The 16,455-nt window shown below is 44.9% G+C and overlaps 1 protein-coding gene across 5 annotated transcripts in view; it reads left to right on the forward strand.

The window, feature by feature from the left end:
- The window catches only part of LOC137417482 (endophilin-A3), a 95,665-nt gene that overhangs the window by 42,469 nt on the left and 36,741 nt on the right, over positions 1-16,455 (forward strand). For all 5 annotated transcript variants that reach the window (XR_013622397.1, XR_013622398.1, XM_068103400.2 and 2 more), the window contains exons 5-8: positions 1,622-1,755; positions 1,951-2,109; positions 9,874-9,977; positions 10,342-10,460. Coding sequence is in view for 3 of the 5 variants with exons in the window: in XM_068103400.2 (XP_067959501.2) it covers positions 1,622-1,755; positions 1,951-2,109; positions 9,874-9,977; positions 10,342-10,460 (516 nt within the window). In the remaining 2 variants the exon portion in view is untranslated. The remainder of the gene's footprint in view (positions 1-1,621; positions 1,756-1,950; positions 2,110-9,873; positions 9,978-10,341; positions 10,461-16,455) is intronic.

Consider the following 16,455-nt stretch of genomic DNA (forward strand, 5'->3'; position numbering starts at 1 on the left):
CCTTAGAAAATGAACAAGGTGCATTTCATATGAGATAGGAGCGTCTCCAAGCATCGGAGCATTGGTGTGTTCGTCTGATCAGTGGTCAATGGAGTGTTCGTCTGATCTGAAGGATTTCCCTTACAAAACTAAAATGTTAACCTCAGATGAAAAGTGTTGTTACTTTGTTAAGTTACTTCTCACTCCCCAAAAATAACTTGCATGCTGTGGACTCAGTAGTCATCGGTCCACACCTTTTAGAAGATCAGGGTATGAAGGAACGGGTGTGCTGTGAATGCCGAACGTTACGTGCACATGTTGAACACGTTTTTCTGGAGTCGCATGATAAACACTCCTGGTGATTGGTTTCAACAGGGCGGAGCGACTGCACACGCAGATCGCCTGTCCATGCAGTTACTCGATAAACACTTTCCTGGGAGGTCAATTTCCCACCGATCTAGACTTCCTTGGCCTCCAAGATCTCCTGACCCCTCACCTTAAAAGATTTTCTTACCTCGGCCACCAAAGGTGGATGGAGGTTTTGTTTTCACCCCTGTCTGTCTGTTTGTGAACAAGACATCTCAAAAAGTTGTGGACAGATTTGGACGAAATTTGGCAGAGATGTAGCGTATGTGACAAGGACGAAATTATTATATGTTGGTGAAGATCCAGATTCGGATCCGGCTACTAGAATTTTTGAAATGATTCTTCACCATTGGGAGATCGGGCCAAAAACGATACATAACAGGATATCTCAAAAAGTTGTGGACGGATGATTTTGATTAAATGTGATTCTGTATTGTGATTTTCTGGTCTACTCTGAGATACAAAACATAAACTCTTCACCTGGCGGAAGTATGCTCTCTACTGAGTGCCGCTCTAGTTTTTTTCTGTGAGGATCTTTCAAGGAAAATGTTTTCAAAGAGAACCCAATCAATATTCCTGAACCCAAATATGTGGTACCGATGGTTATTCCCAGTCTCACGTGAAACACTTCTGTCTGTAGTCAGAAAATATTCCGTACGTTTCCGTAAGCGTGCAGAACTTAGAGGAAGACATTTCGAACATTTACTACAGTCAAACAAAACTCTATGATTTCCTTTATGCATCATATAAATTAGAAGAGAAGAAATAGCAGATTCAATAAATGAAGGTACATTTTTGTGACTAACCCTTCTGTAGCGATAGACCTGTCCTTTGGTCACGTCCACACGTGAGTCGTGCCGGATGTTGACTGCATTTGGAAGCGTCTCGCTAGTCTGGACAGTTTGATATTCACACAGCGGTTCACCATTGCCAATCAATTTTGCATTTCATTTTCATTTTGACAAATACCTCTCAGAGGGTGCAACCATTTTGTTTGGATTTGCTTTAACTGAAGTTGACAGAATCATGGATTGATGATGCCCTCCCTCCACCCCCCTCAAACCTCCCACCATGCCTTGCGTTAATACTCTCTGACGCTGATGCACAGTTTAGTGAAAATTCTGCTAACAGAACAGTATAAATGGAGTATGTGTATTTATTTGGTGTTTTTAGCTATTTTGATAAGCTTCGGAGTGCTTACCTTCTGCTTTGTGTACATGTAGTCATGTATGTAGTCTCTTGTATTGATGGTGCCCATTGAACTGTGTGACGCCAGGAGGAGCAATGATTGAGGTTGGTGAAGGAATGAAGAAGCTGGCAGAAGTCAAGGATTCTCTCGATATAAATGTGCAGCACAACCTTTTGGAACCACTGCAGGCTCTGCAGGAAAAAGAACTCAAGGATATCGGGGTAAAATAAGCATTTTGTTCAGATTTTGTCTTTTGGAGGTTGTGATTTCTGGATGGTTCGACCCCAGTTTGAACCTTGAGAGGTCAAACCTCAGTTGCTGTCTCCCCCACCAACATTGTTCACCTGTCTTTTGACCTGTGAAGCAAGCAGGAGGTATTTTTCTCTCTCTCTCTCTTTGTTGTGTGTTCCACACAGCAACATCTGAAAAAGCTTGAGAGTCGTCGGCTAGATTTTGACTTTAAGAAGAAGCGCGAGGGTAAGGTTCCTGAGGAAGAGGTTACCCTGGCTGAGGATAAGTTCAAGGAGTCATACGATATGACGAGTGAAGCGTTGTACAACTTGATTGGCAGTGAGGTGAGCTTTTGGATTGCCATTTGACCTACCTGCTGTCATTACATTAATGTGGTGGTGGTTGTGGTTGTGGTTGTCATGATTTTATAACTAAAACGTCCTGCAGAAATAATTTGTTTTAAAGAAGAGCAATATTCATTTTGGTAGATAGAGTACATAATCATCTGTGTAGTCCTTGCAATAATACAACAACAACAACAACAGCAACAACAACAGGCATTTTAAGGCCATTTCCCCTGCTAGAGCAGGGGTTAGCCTTGCGGGTCCCATGGCAATCTTCTCCATTTTGCCCTATTTTCTGCATCTCCCCTGGTTAACCCCCTTGCCCGCATTTCTTCTTCCACCATCTTTGGTGGAAGAACCATCCATCCCGCCAAGTCTTTCTCGGTCTTCCCCGTCCTCTACTTCCTTCTACATTCATTTCCATCACTCTTCTCAACCAGTCACTTTCATCCTTCCTCAACACATGACCAAACCATCTCAACCTGTTCCTCTTCACAGCATCCATCACAGGCTCTATTCCCATCATATTTCGCAATTCATCATTTGTCTTCCTCTCTCTCAACGATACTCCACACATCCATCAAACCATTCGCATTTCCACCCTTTCCAGCCTTCGTTGCTGCTCTACGTTCATTACCCATGTCTCGCTAACATAAATCATAACACTTCTCACACATGCAGCATACACCTTTCCCTTCAACTTCAACGACACTCCCCTCATCATCAGCACGCCACTCAGTTCCCGAAACTTCTTCCATGCACATCTCACTCGAGCAACCGTTGGCGAGTCTGATCCACCTTCTCCATTCAGCATGTCTCCGAGGTAGCAAAATGTTTTCACACCTTCCAGCTTCATGCCGTACATGAGTACTTATTATTACCTTGCAATAATACATGAGTACTTATTATTACCTCCGCCATCGAAGTTGGATGGAGGTTATGTTTCACCCCTGTCTGTTTGTTTGTCTATTTGTGAACAGAAGAATCCAAACTTGTGGACAGATTCGGACGAAACTTGGTGGACAGGTTGGGTGTGTGACAAGGACGAATCGATTCGATTTTGGTGAAGATCCGAATCCGGATCGGACGATTTTTAAAATCTTAAAGTGATTCTTCACCATTGAGTTATAGGGCCAAAAACGATATGTGGCATGATATTTCAAAAAATTGTGGATGACATGACAAAATTTTGTGGATAAGTTTGGTAAGTGAACAAGCCGATTCGATTTTGGTTTAGGTCCGAATCCAGATCCGGCCTATCAGTGGGATACAAAACATACACTGTTCTGCCTGGCGTAGGTATGCTCTCTACCCAGTGTCATTCTAGTTTTATTTATGGTCTTGTAGCTGCTAACAATGGGTTATCCAGGCTAGCAAAATGGCCTACCGGTATGCACACTCCTCTCTAAGCTGTCTAGCCAGGGTTTGAATCTCGGCCCAGCTATAAACTGTCATCCCAGTGTTTCAGAGGCAGGGTGATTTATTGTTATGTGCCGTCTTCTCAGATGGATGTTAAACTGGGTGCCCATCTGCCCGCATTAGTTGGTGGAAGTTAACGATCCAATGGTGTCCTTCGTGAAGAGTAGGCAAGCTATCGCCCGCAGCCTGGTCAAATTCAAATTCCTGCCCTAACCTACAGAAGGAATTGCATCAGTGGCGCAGCCATGCCCTCAACCAGTGATGCAGCACACGCAAGACTTCTTCTTCAAAAGATGCAGCATACAAAAGACCCAAGACGTCTACCCCCACAGTCTGTGGTGCATCCAAGAGAAGAAGAATATTTTTTTGGGATATATAGTCGAGGTTCGTGGATGAGCCAGGACACAGAATGGATCGGGACACAATATAACAAAAGGAACAGCAGGAGAGGGGGGAAACACCAACAGTAGGGAGGAGGGAGAAAGTAGATGGAGACTGACAAACGAGAGACTGAAGTAAAATTTTGGGAGGGGTGGGGATGGTTTAACGGGTACAGAAATCATCTTCGTTTTGGATGGGGAATGATTTGAGATGGTGGTGAACAGCTGTCTTGAAGACCTGGAGGGAAGAATGAGATTGAAGAGAGTGTGGAATGGAGGTGGGAAAAAGAGGAAACAATGATTGGAGGTGAGTAGTGATTTAGGGTTTTGGTAGTTTCATTTGGAGGGGCTTTGGTGGACCACGTGCATCTTGCAGATACCTGGGGAGGGGGAGGGGGACACGAGGGGGGCAGGGGAAGAGGTGGGTTGGGGGGTGAGGACAAAGCACAGAGAGGGCTGACGGTGCATGACCAGAAATGAGGCGGAAGAAGATGGAGAGACAACCGACCTGTCAGCGATGGCAAATTAATATTCCCATAGACTCAGCTTCATCACATGAGATTCTAATGATCTTGAAAGCCTTGGTTTTCACGGCATCAAGCTGAGTAAGGTGTGAGGCAGGGGCACCATCCCAGAGGGTAAAGCCAGAGGTGAAGGTCGTCACCAATCAAGTTGTGGAAGAAAGCCTTGTAGGTGGAAGGAGCTCCATCAAGTTGTGGAAGAAAGCCTTGTAGGTGGAAGGAGCTCAGGTAAAGAAGGACTTTGCACAACGGAGGATGCCCAGTCAGTATTTGGCTTTGTAGACCAACTTTGAAATGTGGCTTGCCCAAGAGAGATCATGGTTGAGAGTGAGACCCAAGAGTTTGAGTGACTAAATGTCTTCGAGAGGGTTGTTGAGAAAGTATATGGGAGGGCTTGCGGTACGGTTCTTTCGGAGAGAGACAGAGAGACAGAGAGACAGACAGACGGACAGAGAGAGAGAGAGAGTTTGTGTGTGATTTCTCAGGGTTATAAGACATATTCTAAGTGTTTGATCAGTTTGTGATTTTTGTCAAGGTCTGAGGAAGGAAGAGGGTGCTTGCATGTCTGTCAGAAGGATAAGGGATGTCACGGCAGAGGGTGGAGTCATGAGCAAAGTGATAAAAAGGATTTTCCAGAGTCAGATCATTGATGAAGATTAGGAATAGGATGCAAGTCCTTGCCAGTTTGACTGAATGAACTGCCAGACTCACCGGCACTGAGACTATTCTCTGAGAATGGCCATAGAGATGTTGACCTTCACAAGCACATGCTCGGATGAGCCAATTGGGGCAGAGGATGAGCAAGATACATTGGTGGGGAAGCTGGTCATCAACAAATCCAGAAGGGAAGATTTACCGTCGGAAGAAATCGGGGTGGGAAAATTCACAGATGGAGGTAGTTCCATGGAGTCGCAGAAGTTATTTGCAGAAGTGCCATGGCTGTTGTTATGATATCATCGAGCCGAGTTCCACCCAGCACACGACATTTTTGAACTTCTCAGCTCGAGTAAACGTTATTGTTCCATTAAGACCAACTCTAATCGCTTGCACGAAACCTTTTACCCAAATGCAATCTGTACTCTCAATGAATCCATGTCCAACGTTTCTGTGAGCATCTAAAGAATGTTTATGGATATTTTTAACCATGCCCACTCATTTCATCACAAAAATGTTTGAGGGAGGAGGTCTACACTCATCAGTCATCACAATTAAAATATATATCTGATCTGATATCCCTGATCTAAGAGATAGAGAACTAAGAGATATATATCGAAGAGAACTAAAAGAAAAAAAAAAGAGATCCCTGATCTCTCATTTGAGATTGAACGCATCCATCTATTGATGTGTTAAAAGGAACAACCATGGTAGAATAGCCAGGCTGAAAGCTGAACTGATGTGGAGACATTGGAACATTGGTATCGAAGAGATATTGCCTGAGGTTTGCTGCAGCGATGATAGATTCCATCACATTGCTTATGATGTGGAGGAGGATGGTTGCTCTGCAGTTGAGTGTATCGGATTTCGACCCTTCTTGTGACTAGGCCAAAGGTTTGCTCCTTTCCTAGATCGTTCTGGAGTTGAACACTGTAAACGAACACTTTATACAGGAAAACAAGGCAGGTGGGCAATGATAGATAGAGAGGGATGGGATATGATTGTGGTGGGTTTGCTTCCTGTTGCAAATAAAATGAGAGAGCAATCGGAGATTGCAGACGCTCGCCAGGATGTGTTTTTAATGGTTTTTAAGGTTTTTGTGTTAAAACAAATGTGGCGGCCGAGCCACATGACCGATGACATCATCATTATTATTATTATTTTCTCCACCAATTTATCCCGAGATGATGCTCAAGAAATTTCATCTTCATCGGATGAAGTTTTGTACTTGTCAAATTATGACATCATAATTGAGGCACCTATGACATCATCATTAACATATTTTATTCCCCATGGAAGGTTCTTTACAATGAGCCATGTCTCAATTTTTTTTCTATTCAGCACTTTCCGAGATATAGAGGAGCAACGTTTTTTGGGTTTTCCAAGATGGCGCCCATACCACGTGAGCTATGACGTCATAATTATCATTAAAAAATTATGCAGGTGGAGGTACGTCTATTGTGATAGTTTCTTGTCAATCGGACCAACGATTGCAGAGAAAATCATATTTATACTGTACGGACTAACAAGCAGACAGACAGACAAACAGACTCAAATACAATAACCTCTCCTCTGGCGAGGATAATAATGGAGCTTTATACTTTGCTTGGACTTTTAAAAGCAGAGAAAATCTCATTAAATCTGGTAATTTATGATCCATTTAGGGGTCATATATTTACCTGCACAAATATGGCACAAATTGACCCCGTCGTCTCCTTTCCCTCTCTCTCTATTGTTACGGATTCGTCACTTCCGTTGTTGTGGTTTTCATCCACTGTAAACATTTTTGATTCCATGTACTATTATTGTTGTCGTTAAGGGAAATGGAGGTTACTATTTTCAAAAGGTAAAAAAGTCAATGTTTTAAATGAAACTGGAACCGGACGACGACAAAGAGGAAGAGGAGGAAGAGAAGGCGGAGCGAGTGAGTCGGACAAGAAGCCGAGCTGCTTCGAGGTCTGGAGCGAACGAGAGTCACGAGTGAACTTTGGGTTTCCCAGGAAAGGGATCCCTGCGACAGAGTTGTTATCGCTGTGACAGATCAACCTGCGTGTCAGGTTTTGCGGTTGATTCCGAGGAGAATCATGGTAGTGCCGTTACGCCTCGAGAACGGGCCGTCGACCATTTTGCCTTGCGCGCTTTGCGCATCGCTCAAGGTTTTTCACTTCGCTTCAACCATTCTCACCGCATCCAGACGTTAATTTGGTGTGTGTGTGTGTGTGTGTGTGTGTGTGTGTGTGTGTGTGTGTGTGTGTGTGTGTGTGTGTGTGTGTGTGTGTGTGTGTGTGTGTGTGTGTGTGTGTGTGTGTGTGTGTGTGTGTGTGTGTGTGTGTGTGTGTGTGTGTGTGTGTGTGTGTGTAGCGTGGCTTTTGAGTGGGAAATCTGCGGTTCGCCGATTGGGAGCCGTGGAACGTCCATACCCGAGGGTGTGATTTCTCAGTCGCCTTGAGGGCACCTTTGCGCAGCTTTGGCCGCGTGACTGTGACTGTCATCCGAACGGGATTCTGGTCTCGATACGACATCGTACGGACGATCACTGGAGTGGATCGACTTTGGCTTGAAGCCGGAATCGACTTTGGCTTGAAGCCGGGAAAGAGACATTGGGAATGTTCTTCTTTTCGCTCACTTGGAGCACAGCGAGTTATATTGTACGAACCTGATGGTACCATCATAGGAAATATATATTTGTTGTACAATTGATTACTATTGTTGTTGTACTGTTATTCTTGTGTGATCTTAATACAATACTTGTTTGTTGGTAACAATTGGTGTGGTTTCACCATTGATCTTTGACATACAGAAGAACACATCTTTCTGCCGTGGCTCCTCTCGGGGCTCGGAGGTACACCGTGACCGGGGTTTGGGGAGGAGCACGTAACACCTTGTATACACAGGCCTGGCTATCCTACCACCCCTCCACTGCATACATAATATGTAGATCGTCCTTCAGACTGTGAACTGGAAAAATACAAACAGGGGGGATGGACACAGAGCTTTTTGTTTTGTCTTTTGAGTTGGACATTGGTTTTCCCAGGAATACGATTCGATTTGTGGCTGTAATTTAAAGTTCCCCGTTGTGCATCATCTGGGAAGTATGTTGTGATCGTTTTAAGATTGGATGTGTCCCACCATTTTTACAAACTCTAATGTGAGCTTTTCTTGATGTATGGTGTCTGTACATTGTACAAAGGAGTATCGAAGTTGTGGTTGCCATTTATATATCAAGTGGGTAAAGGGAAGGAAATATATCGTTGTTTTTTAAACATTTATATCTTGTTTTTGAATTGCAATTGATCCAATGCTTTTAAAAGAAGCACGAATCAACTTTGACAAGTTTCCTTAAGATTGCCAAAACATGATGTTGGCATTTGTAACGAGAAAAGCATTACGCTGGCAATTTGACACGATTCCTGTTCTGCTTTCACATCCAACAACACAACCACCTTCCAAGCGCTCAGAACCATCCGGTGTAGCCTTTTAGTGTAGTTGGCAGCAGTTCATGTTTCCAGTAACGAGGGTTCATGAATAAGACATAACGTCCTTCGTTTTCACTTTGGTTACCATCTTATTCAGCTTTGCCCTCTGGCGTCGGTTCTGAACCAACATGATTTATTTTTTAAATAGGAAGGAGTGTGAGTCTTCGTATTTTTGTCTCACAATTTAGGTGCACTTTTAAAACTCCCTCTGTTAAATAGCGCAGTGTTCGTTTTGGAAGAGTTACCTTGTAGAACCTTTTTACTGCACACCTTTAAGAGCAGCCTTGCTTGTGACGAGTGTGTAAGCATATACGATTACAGAAAGTAATGGCATTATTCTGGAAGGTATTCCTCGAAAAGGTCTGTCATTTGATTTTTAAGCTATAAATATAAGGTCGGGGGTGTAGGAGTGGGCTAGAGTAAGTTAGATGAATGTTTTACACGCCCAGACGAGGAATCGAACCCAGGGCCTCTGGAAAACTGTACCTGTGCTCTGCCATCTGAGCTATCTGGGCGACCCTGACTGAGAATGCAATTTTCCCACACATATGATTGCCACTCTTTCCATCAATACTTCTGGGATACTCACTGTCAACCATTGGAGCACCAATGGCCTGCTCATGAGAGGGTCTTCCTCCAATGGGGGGACAACACCACTAGGGGTGTATAAACACAATTTCCCACATATGTCAATTAATTAGGTATAATCCTCTTCATTAATCGAATTGCTTCACTACGCCCCCAGTGGTGTTTATAATAGAGAACATGGATTTGTCCCCCCCCCCCCCCCACCCCCCCATTGGTGGAAGACCCTCTCGTGTTCAGGCCGTTGGTGCTCCTATGGTTGGCAGTGAGTATCCCGGAAGCATTGACGGAAAGAGAGTGGCAATCATATGTGTGGGAAAATTTCATGCTCGGTCAGGGTCGCAAGGATAGCTCAGATGGCAGAGCACTAGTACGGTTTTCCGGAGGACCTGGGTTTGATTCCTGCATGAAATTTTGCCCACATATGTCCATTAATTAGTTATAATCCTGTTCATTTATTTAATAATGTTTTATAGTTGTGGTGGAATGTTTGTTTATTTATGAAAAACCAATTGTGTAATGACATTTGTCAATATGAAAAGGTCATTGGAACCATAATGTTTGAACTGTAACCAAACTTTGTACTGAAATGTACATGTTGGAAACGTTTGAAACTTATTTTTCATCCTTTGTTTCTTATTGCTTGAAGATAACGTTTGACCATCTTGAATTAAGAATGCAAAGGTAATGTTTCCGTCCGTTTACCTCTGTGCATCCATCTGTGTGTAGGTTGAGCAGGTTTCCCAGCTCAATTCACTGGTTAATGCCCAGTTGGAGTACCACCAAAACGCAGTGACTGTTCTGCAAGAGCTGCAACGTTGCATGCAGAGAAGGTGAATACAAGAGGATGATTTGGTCAAGAGGATAGATTACATAAAGAAATCAACATATTCAAGAAAAATACAATGCTCTTTTTGCTAAGGCCTTTACACTCTGGAGCCATCTTTTTATTTGGTTTGACAGATGTGACCAAAATGTTACACTCCCCTTGGTCCCTCCCTCCTGCCTGCCCCTCCCCCCTCCACTCTATACATAATAAGTGCAGGATATCTCAGAAAACCCTTCACATGTTTGTGGGGATTGATGTTTCAATGTGCCATCAATTCGAACTAACCCCATCCAATCCCACCATGGTCAATATCAACAAAACCTCGTTGATATTTACTGTGGTCACTGCCTAACGATGTGTGTTTCCAGGGTTGAAGACGCTTCACAATCGAAGAGCAAGCAGTCACGCAAGCACACGACTGTGAATGATGGAAACAGCTGGGAGACTTTCACAGAGCCGGCTTCACTTGGACCCTGGGGATCTTCCGGTAAGGGGTGATCAGAGGTGGTCTTTTGTTTGGGCAAACGCACATCGTCGGCAGCAATAATTGTCGATGGTTTTGCTTATGGAACCCAATATGTGCATATTGTTTTAGCATTTTTTTCCTTTTTTTTTCTGTCTGATTGTAAATGACCTTTTTCCATCGGTATTTTATATTTGGGTGGAAAAAGGAGAGGTAAGTAAAAGGAGTGTAAGAGTAAATTGTTCATCTTGGAAATTCTCTGATTAGAATTATCTGCTTTGCAATGATTTCCAATCTATTTTACACATGGTAGAACTTTAAAAAATGTATGTGTATATATATATATATATATATATATATATATATATATATATATATATATATATATATATATATATATATATTGTAACGAATTTGAGAAGTGTAACGATTTTGAGAAAGTGTAACGAATGTGAGAAGTATGGTTTTGTTGTGTGTAACTGACCCTCGTAATGTAAAGAAAGGTCGAAGCTCGTCCTCTTAGTTAATTCCATAAACCTACACACAGGACACCATATATCCTTTTAAATAGTTAGTCCCTTATTCTCTGTAGGCTAAGGATGTGTTTCCCACTAGTTTGACTCTTCATTGCACCGAATTAAATAAGAGTAGGCCCCTCCGACGCCCCATGGCAGCTTCCAAGTGCCAGGTTTGCCAGTTTGATGCAATTGACTCTTTAGGCACTTTGCTGCATTTTCATCTGCCGTCCAGTTTGCTGCAATTGACTCTTTAGGCACTTTGCTGCATTTTCATCTGCCGTCCACTTTGCTGCATTTGACTCCATTACGCACGAGGTAACGACGAAGAAGAAAGGCGTGTCTCCACCTCGTCATAGAGGGGAGGAGTAAGTCGGCCCCGCTCATCCAACCCAGAACGCGGGGTTTGGCTTGAGAGGGCGGAGAGAGAACGCTTGGGGGAGGTTCGCAAAGGGTAAAGGGCGGGGCCTATATAACCCGCCGCGGGACGCTCCCCAAGCAGATGAGCTTTTACAGAGATGAGCTGAGATGAGCTAAGATGAGCAGATTTTTTTTTTTTTTTTTTTTTTTTTTTTTGTATACTGAATCGAGGCTCGTGAAAGAGCTAACATTTATTTCACAAACAAATCAACCAGACAAACAAAATATACAAAATATACAAAATATACAAAAAACAAAAAAAACAAAATATACAAAATATACAAAAATATAAAAAATATACAAAATATATACAAAAATATACAAATATACAAAAATATACAAAATATACAACATTTGAGAGCAGGGAGAAGTGTGGGAGGGAGAGGGCTTGGGGGCAGGAGGCGTGGGAGGGGAGGGGGGGGGGGGGGAGAGGAATCAAACACATGGGGACCGAAATTAGCGGGGGTAGAAAAGATCAAGGTTTTGGATGGGGGAGGATAAGAGATGGTGGTGAACAGCTGTTTTAAAGACCTGGAGGGTGGAGTGGGATTGAAGAGAGTGAGGGAGTTTGTTCCAGAGGCGGGAGAAAAGAGGAATGAAGGAGTGAAGGTGAGCAGAAAGTCTTGATTTTGGCAGTTTAACCATAAGAGGGTTGCAGGCAGATCTTGTGCGACCTGTAGGAATATTTGGGGGACAGAGCCCAGAGAGGGCTGGGGGGGGCAAGGCCAGAGAGGAGTCGGTAGAAGATGGAAAGACCACCAACTTGCCTGCGGTGAGTGAGTGAAAGGCCCTTGGAGTTAGCTTCATCGCGGGAGATTCCAATGATTCTGAACGCTTTGGTTTCAACAGCGTGAAGATGGGCTAGGTGTGAGGCAGGAGCACCAGACCAGAGGGGAGAGCAGTATTCCATACAGCTGCGGATGAAAGCCTTGTATGTGGTGAGGAGCTCAGGTGTGCCAAGGAAGGACTTCACACGACGGAGGATGCCCAGTCGGCGACTGGCTTTGGAGGCCAGCTTTGAAATGTGGTTTTCCCAGGAAAGATCATGGCAAATAGTGAGACCCAAAAGCTTGAGTGACAGAACTTCTTGGAGAGGATTATTCAGAAAGTGGATGGGAGGGTTTTCCAGTCGGTCTTTTCGGAGAGACATCGTAAGAGTGTGAGATTTATCAGGATTGAAAGATGAGCTTTTTGGAGAAGATTGAGGTCCGAGGAAGAGTGAGAGAGGTGCGGCAGATGCGCGATCCAGCTAAAGCAGCCAAGAGAGAACGAGACGTGAGGGGGTGCTGATACTGAGCAATACGCCGAGACCCTCTAGGCCCTATTGCCGGCTGTGGAGACGCGGAGCTGCCAGCTGCTGTTCGCTTTGAGCACGGAACGTGGACCTCGACGGTGTAGAATTGCCCGGACCTTTCCTGCCCTGCCATCGGCTTGGACCTTCTCCTCCCTCCAGTGATTCCTGCCATCAATTCCCCTGTGTAAGTGTGCCCGTTTGTCCGTCTTTCATGTTGTCTTGGGGTATTAATTAAGACTGCCATATATAAGCTAATCATTGCACCATGTCTCCTGCTCCTTCAATTGCCTTATAAATCATCTTTCTTTTCCTTTCTGCTTAGTGTGTATAAATAGTAATAAATCTTGTTATTCCCTACTTTGTTTTTACTTCTTCATGCTCTTTCGGTCGCTTTAGAGATTTCCATATTGAGTGCACGTGGCGCGACTCGGCCAACGTTTGAGAATCGGGTTAGTCTTTGGTAATGCTAATGGCTCGAACGTCGGGTTGCTAAAAACCGCTCGGCAACTAACTAGACCATCCAAACCAGGGTTCGAGCGGTACTTGTCTCCCTAGTCTGCGGAGGAACGGATAAAGGTATTCGGGATAAACCCTGGGCCCATAACCCTGATCCGTTCCATCCCGTGGGATAGCGTTACAAGTGCCAGGAACGGGGAGACGGCCAGCTTAACAGGACAAGGGGCTAATCACCCCTTGCTAACGGGAGAGCCGTCCTCCGTATCCGTAACAATATATATATATATATATATATATATATATATATATATATATATACATACATACATACATACATACATACATACATACATACATACATACATACATACATACATACATACATATATATATATATATATATATATATATATATATATATATATATATATATATATATATATATATATATATATATATATATATATATATATATATATATATATATATATATATATATATATATATATATATATATATGTACATACATACATATATATATTGTTGCGGTTTTGTGGTTTTATAATAAAGGTTAATTTCCCATCCTAGTTAGTTACACTACAACATGTAGCCTCATTTAAGCTCAGTTATTTCTTAGTAAATGTAAGCATAGACCTTTCCTGTGTTAGTTTTGCGTTGATTAGGATAATGAGAATTAGGTCCCCTTACGATGGATGCTTCGATGCTTTTGGTTTTGGCGCGAAATGCCACGAGGCAGGCCTGACAAAGTCGACCAAGGCCTAAGGAAGGCGGAGGAGGAGCCAACGGTAAGCGCGAGCCGCCAATCAGGGCTCGAGGGGAGTGACTTACCACCGGCAAAAGGCGGGGTTTGGAACGTTCGAGTCGGGCTAGGGTGAGGCGATATAACCCTGTGCCCAGAGCCCCCCACCTCAGTTATGAGAGTGGAGTGTTGAGTTCTCAGTTATGAGCTGAAGTTATGAGGTGAGCAGTTCGGGGTTTTCAATCAGTTGAGTTCGGAGCGCTCAGTTACGAGATGGGAGTTGTGAGAATACGGCAGTTCAATTGAGTTGAGCATAACCCCGTTGTATACGAACTTGCCCTGCTCCCCACGCTCTGCGCAGTATTGATCGCGCTGTAAAGACGACCCGCGCCGGGTCACAGACGCGTGTTTTTCCTCCTGCCTGCCTTTGCCGATATACGCGCCGCGAGGATTTTCCCGCCTGCCTGCCTTCACCGGGATACGTGCTGTGACCTCCAGAGGGCCACGCCGGGTGAGCTGTTCCTGGAGCGACCGAAGCAGGTGCGTTCGGCGCGCGAACATTCTTCGTCCATTTCCCCGTGTGAGTGATAGGGCCCGTGTCTGGGAAAATAAGTTAAGATTGCTTAAGTTCTGCCCTGTGTCCCCTTTTCTACTAACAAATCATTGTAAATAGGGTAAATAAATCTGTTCTTCCTTCTGATTCGACCGTCTTGTGTTTTCCATCATTGACCTCGCATGGTACGAATTAGATCACTCTGATCGGGTTCTATAAGAAAGGTAACAGCACGGGTCACGTGGTACGCCAGCCGCTCGGGCGTACGCAATCACCCGTGGTTCGTGCAAGACTCGATCCCCGCTCCCGCTGCGGCGTGGGTACTCAAGGTACGTGCGAAATTGTCCCGAGACCCTTTTCCACGTCTGCCCGGAAGTGGCGACTCAGTCTTGCGGTTTTGAAGACCCAAGGAAAAAAATGGGCGTAATCGCCGCTTTGGAAGGGAACGGGCTTCGAAAAACCGCAACAATTTGGTAGTCGGGAGTGGGATTTGGAACCCTGGAAAAAGTTTTGGACACCAAATTGTACATATTGGCAGCAACAATTTGGTGTCAGTGGAGTGGGATTTAAACCCTAAAAATTTTTTTGGACGAATTGGCTCCAAATTACGAGCGAATGAAATTTAGTTCTTTTAAAATCCAAATTGTATTCGTACCATGGCTGGCCAAGGCGGTCGAATGCCGGTGGGGGTAGAAGACGAGGTAGAATTGATGACCCAAGACCAGGAGAGACAGTTGGTAGTGGAGGAAGCCGAAGAGGGGGCAGTAGCTGGCGAAGAAAATGGCGGCGCCTCGCACGTGGCGGCGAGAGCCGAGCCCGCAGTGCCAGCGGGTTTGGACCTGTACTTGCTTGTAACTCAACTACGAGCATGCATGGAAATGTTGGGTGGCCGAATGAAAGAAATGGGTGACAGATCCGCCAGGGAAATGAAAGAAATGGGTGACACATCCACCAGGGAACTGAAAGAAATGGGTGACAGATCCGCCAGGGACATGAACGAAATGAGGGACGAAGCAAGGTGTAACAAGGGCGAATTCAAAAACAATGGATGCCCAAAAGGACGAACTTCGTGGGATAAATAATAACATGAAGAAAGAAATAAAAGAGATGGGGGAGGACATTAGGCGTGGGTTGAGCGAGGAGGTCGCAGTGGTACGTGACGGGGTGAAGCAGTGTGAGGAACGCGTGGGGAGCGAGCTTGAGCAAAGGACAGCCAAGTTGACTGGGGATATGGAAATCGCGACGCGGGGTGTAGAGGAGCCGACGGTCGCCGAATTGGACAAATAAATTTCATGGGCGCCGGCGGTCGTCGAGGAAAAATAAATAATTGGGGCCGAAGAGACGGTAGAAACGGGGAGCAAATCGCAGGAGAAAGAAATGGAATGTGCCCAAAGTTTGCATTTACACCGTGATGCCGTGCTTACTCACGAAATTAAAAGTTTGCAGGTGCTGGCAGAAAAGCCAGGGAAGGAGGACCCTGAGGTGAGTGGAAAAAATGGCGCGAATGTGTTTGGCGCGAACGGGTTTTTGGCGCGCTTGGGAGAGAATCGAGACCCGGGCGTTCGCGGAAGGTCCATTGTGCGGTGTACGAGAGAGTGTGGTACGAAGTACGAGAAAGAGTGTGCGCCGAAGCATGAGCGAGAAAAGTGTGTGCCAGGTTGTGCAATGATTGAGTGTGCGAGTGCGAAGGAGGAGTGCACGCCAGAGCGTGTTGCAGAGTGTGTGCAGGAGTGCACACCCGAGGGTGTTACGGAGTGTGTAACGGGAGAGTGCACACCCGAGAGTGTAGAAAAAGAGTGTGCGATGACCGAGTGTGTTAGAGTGTGAGGGAGAATGCCCACCGGACTGTGTGTGGGAAGAGTGTGTAACGGAGTGTGTGGAAGGTACGAGTGCGCCTGGGTGGTGTGCACCTGAGTGTGTAAGAGAAGGGTGTGCACAGGAGAGTGCGATAACGGGATGTGTGAGAAGTGCGGGGGCACCTGGGTGTGCGAGTGCGGAGTGGGTCGCGAGGTGTGAGGACG

Source organism: Myxine glutinosa, chromosome 2 (genome assembly GCF_964187855.1).
Source record: "Myxine glutinosa chromosome 2, kmMyxGlut1.1, whole genome shotgun sequence".
NCBI lineage: Eukaryota > Metazoa > Chordata > Myxini > Myxiniformes > Myxinidae > Myxine > Myxine glutinosa.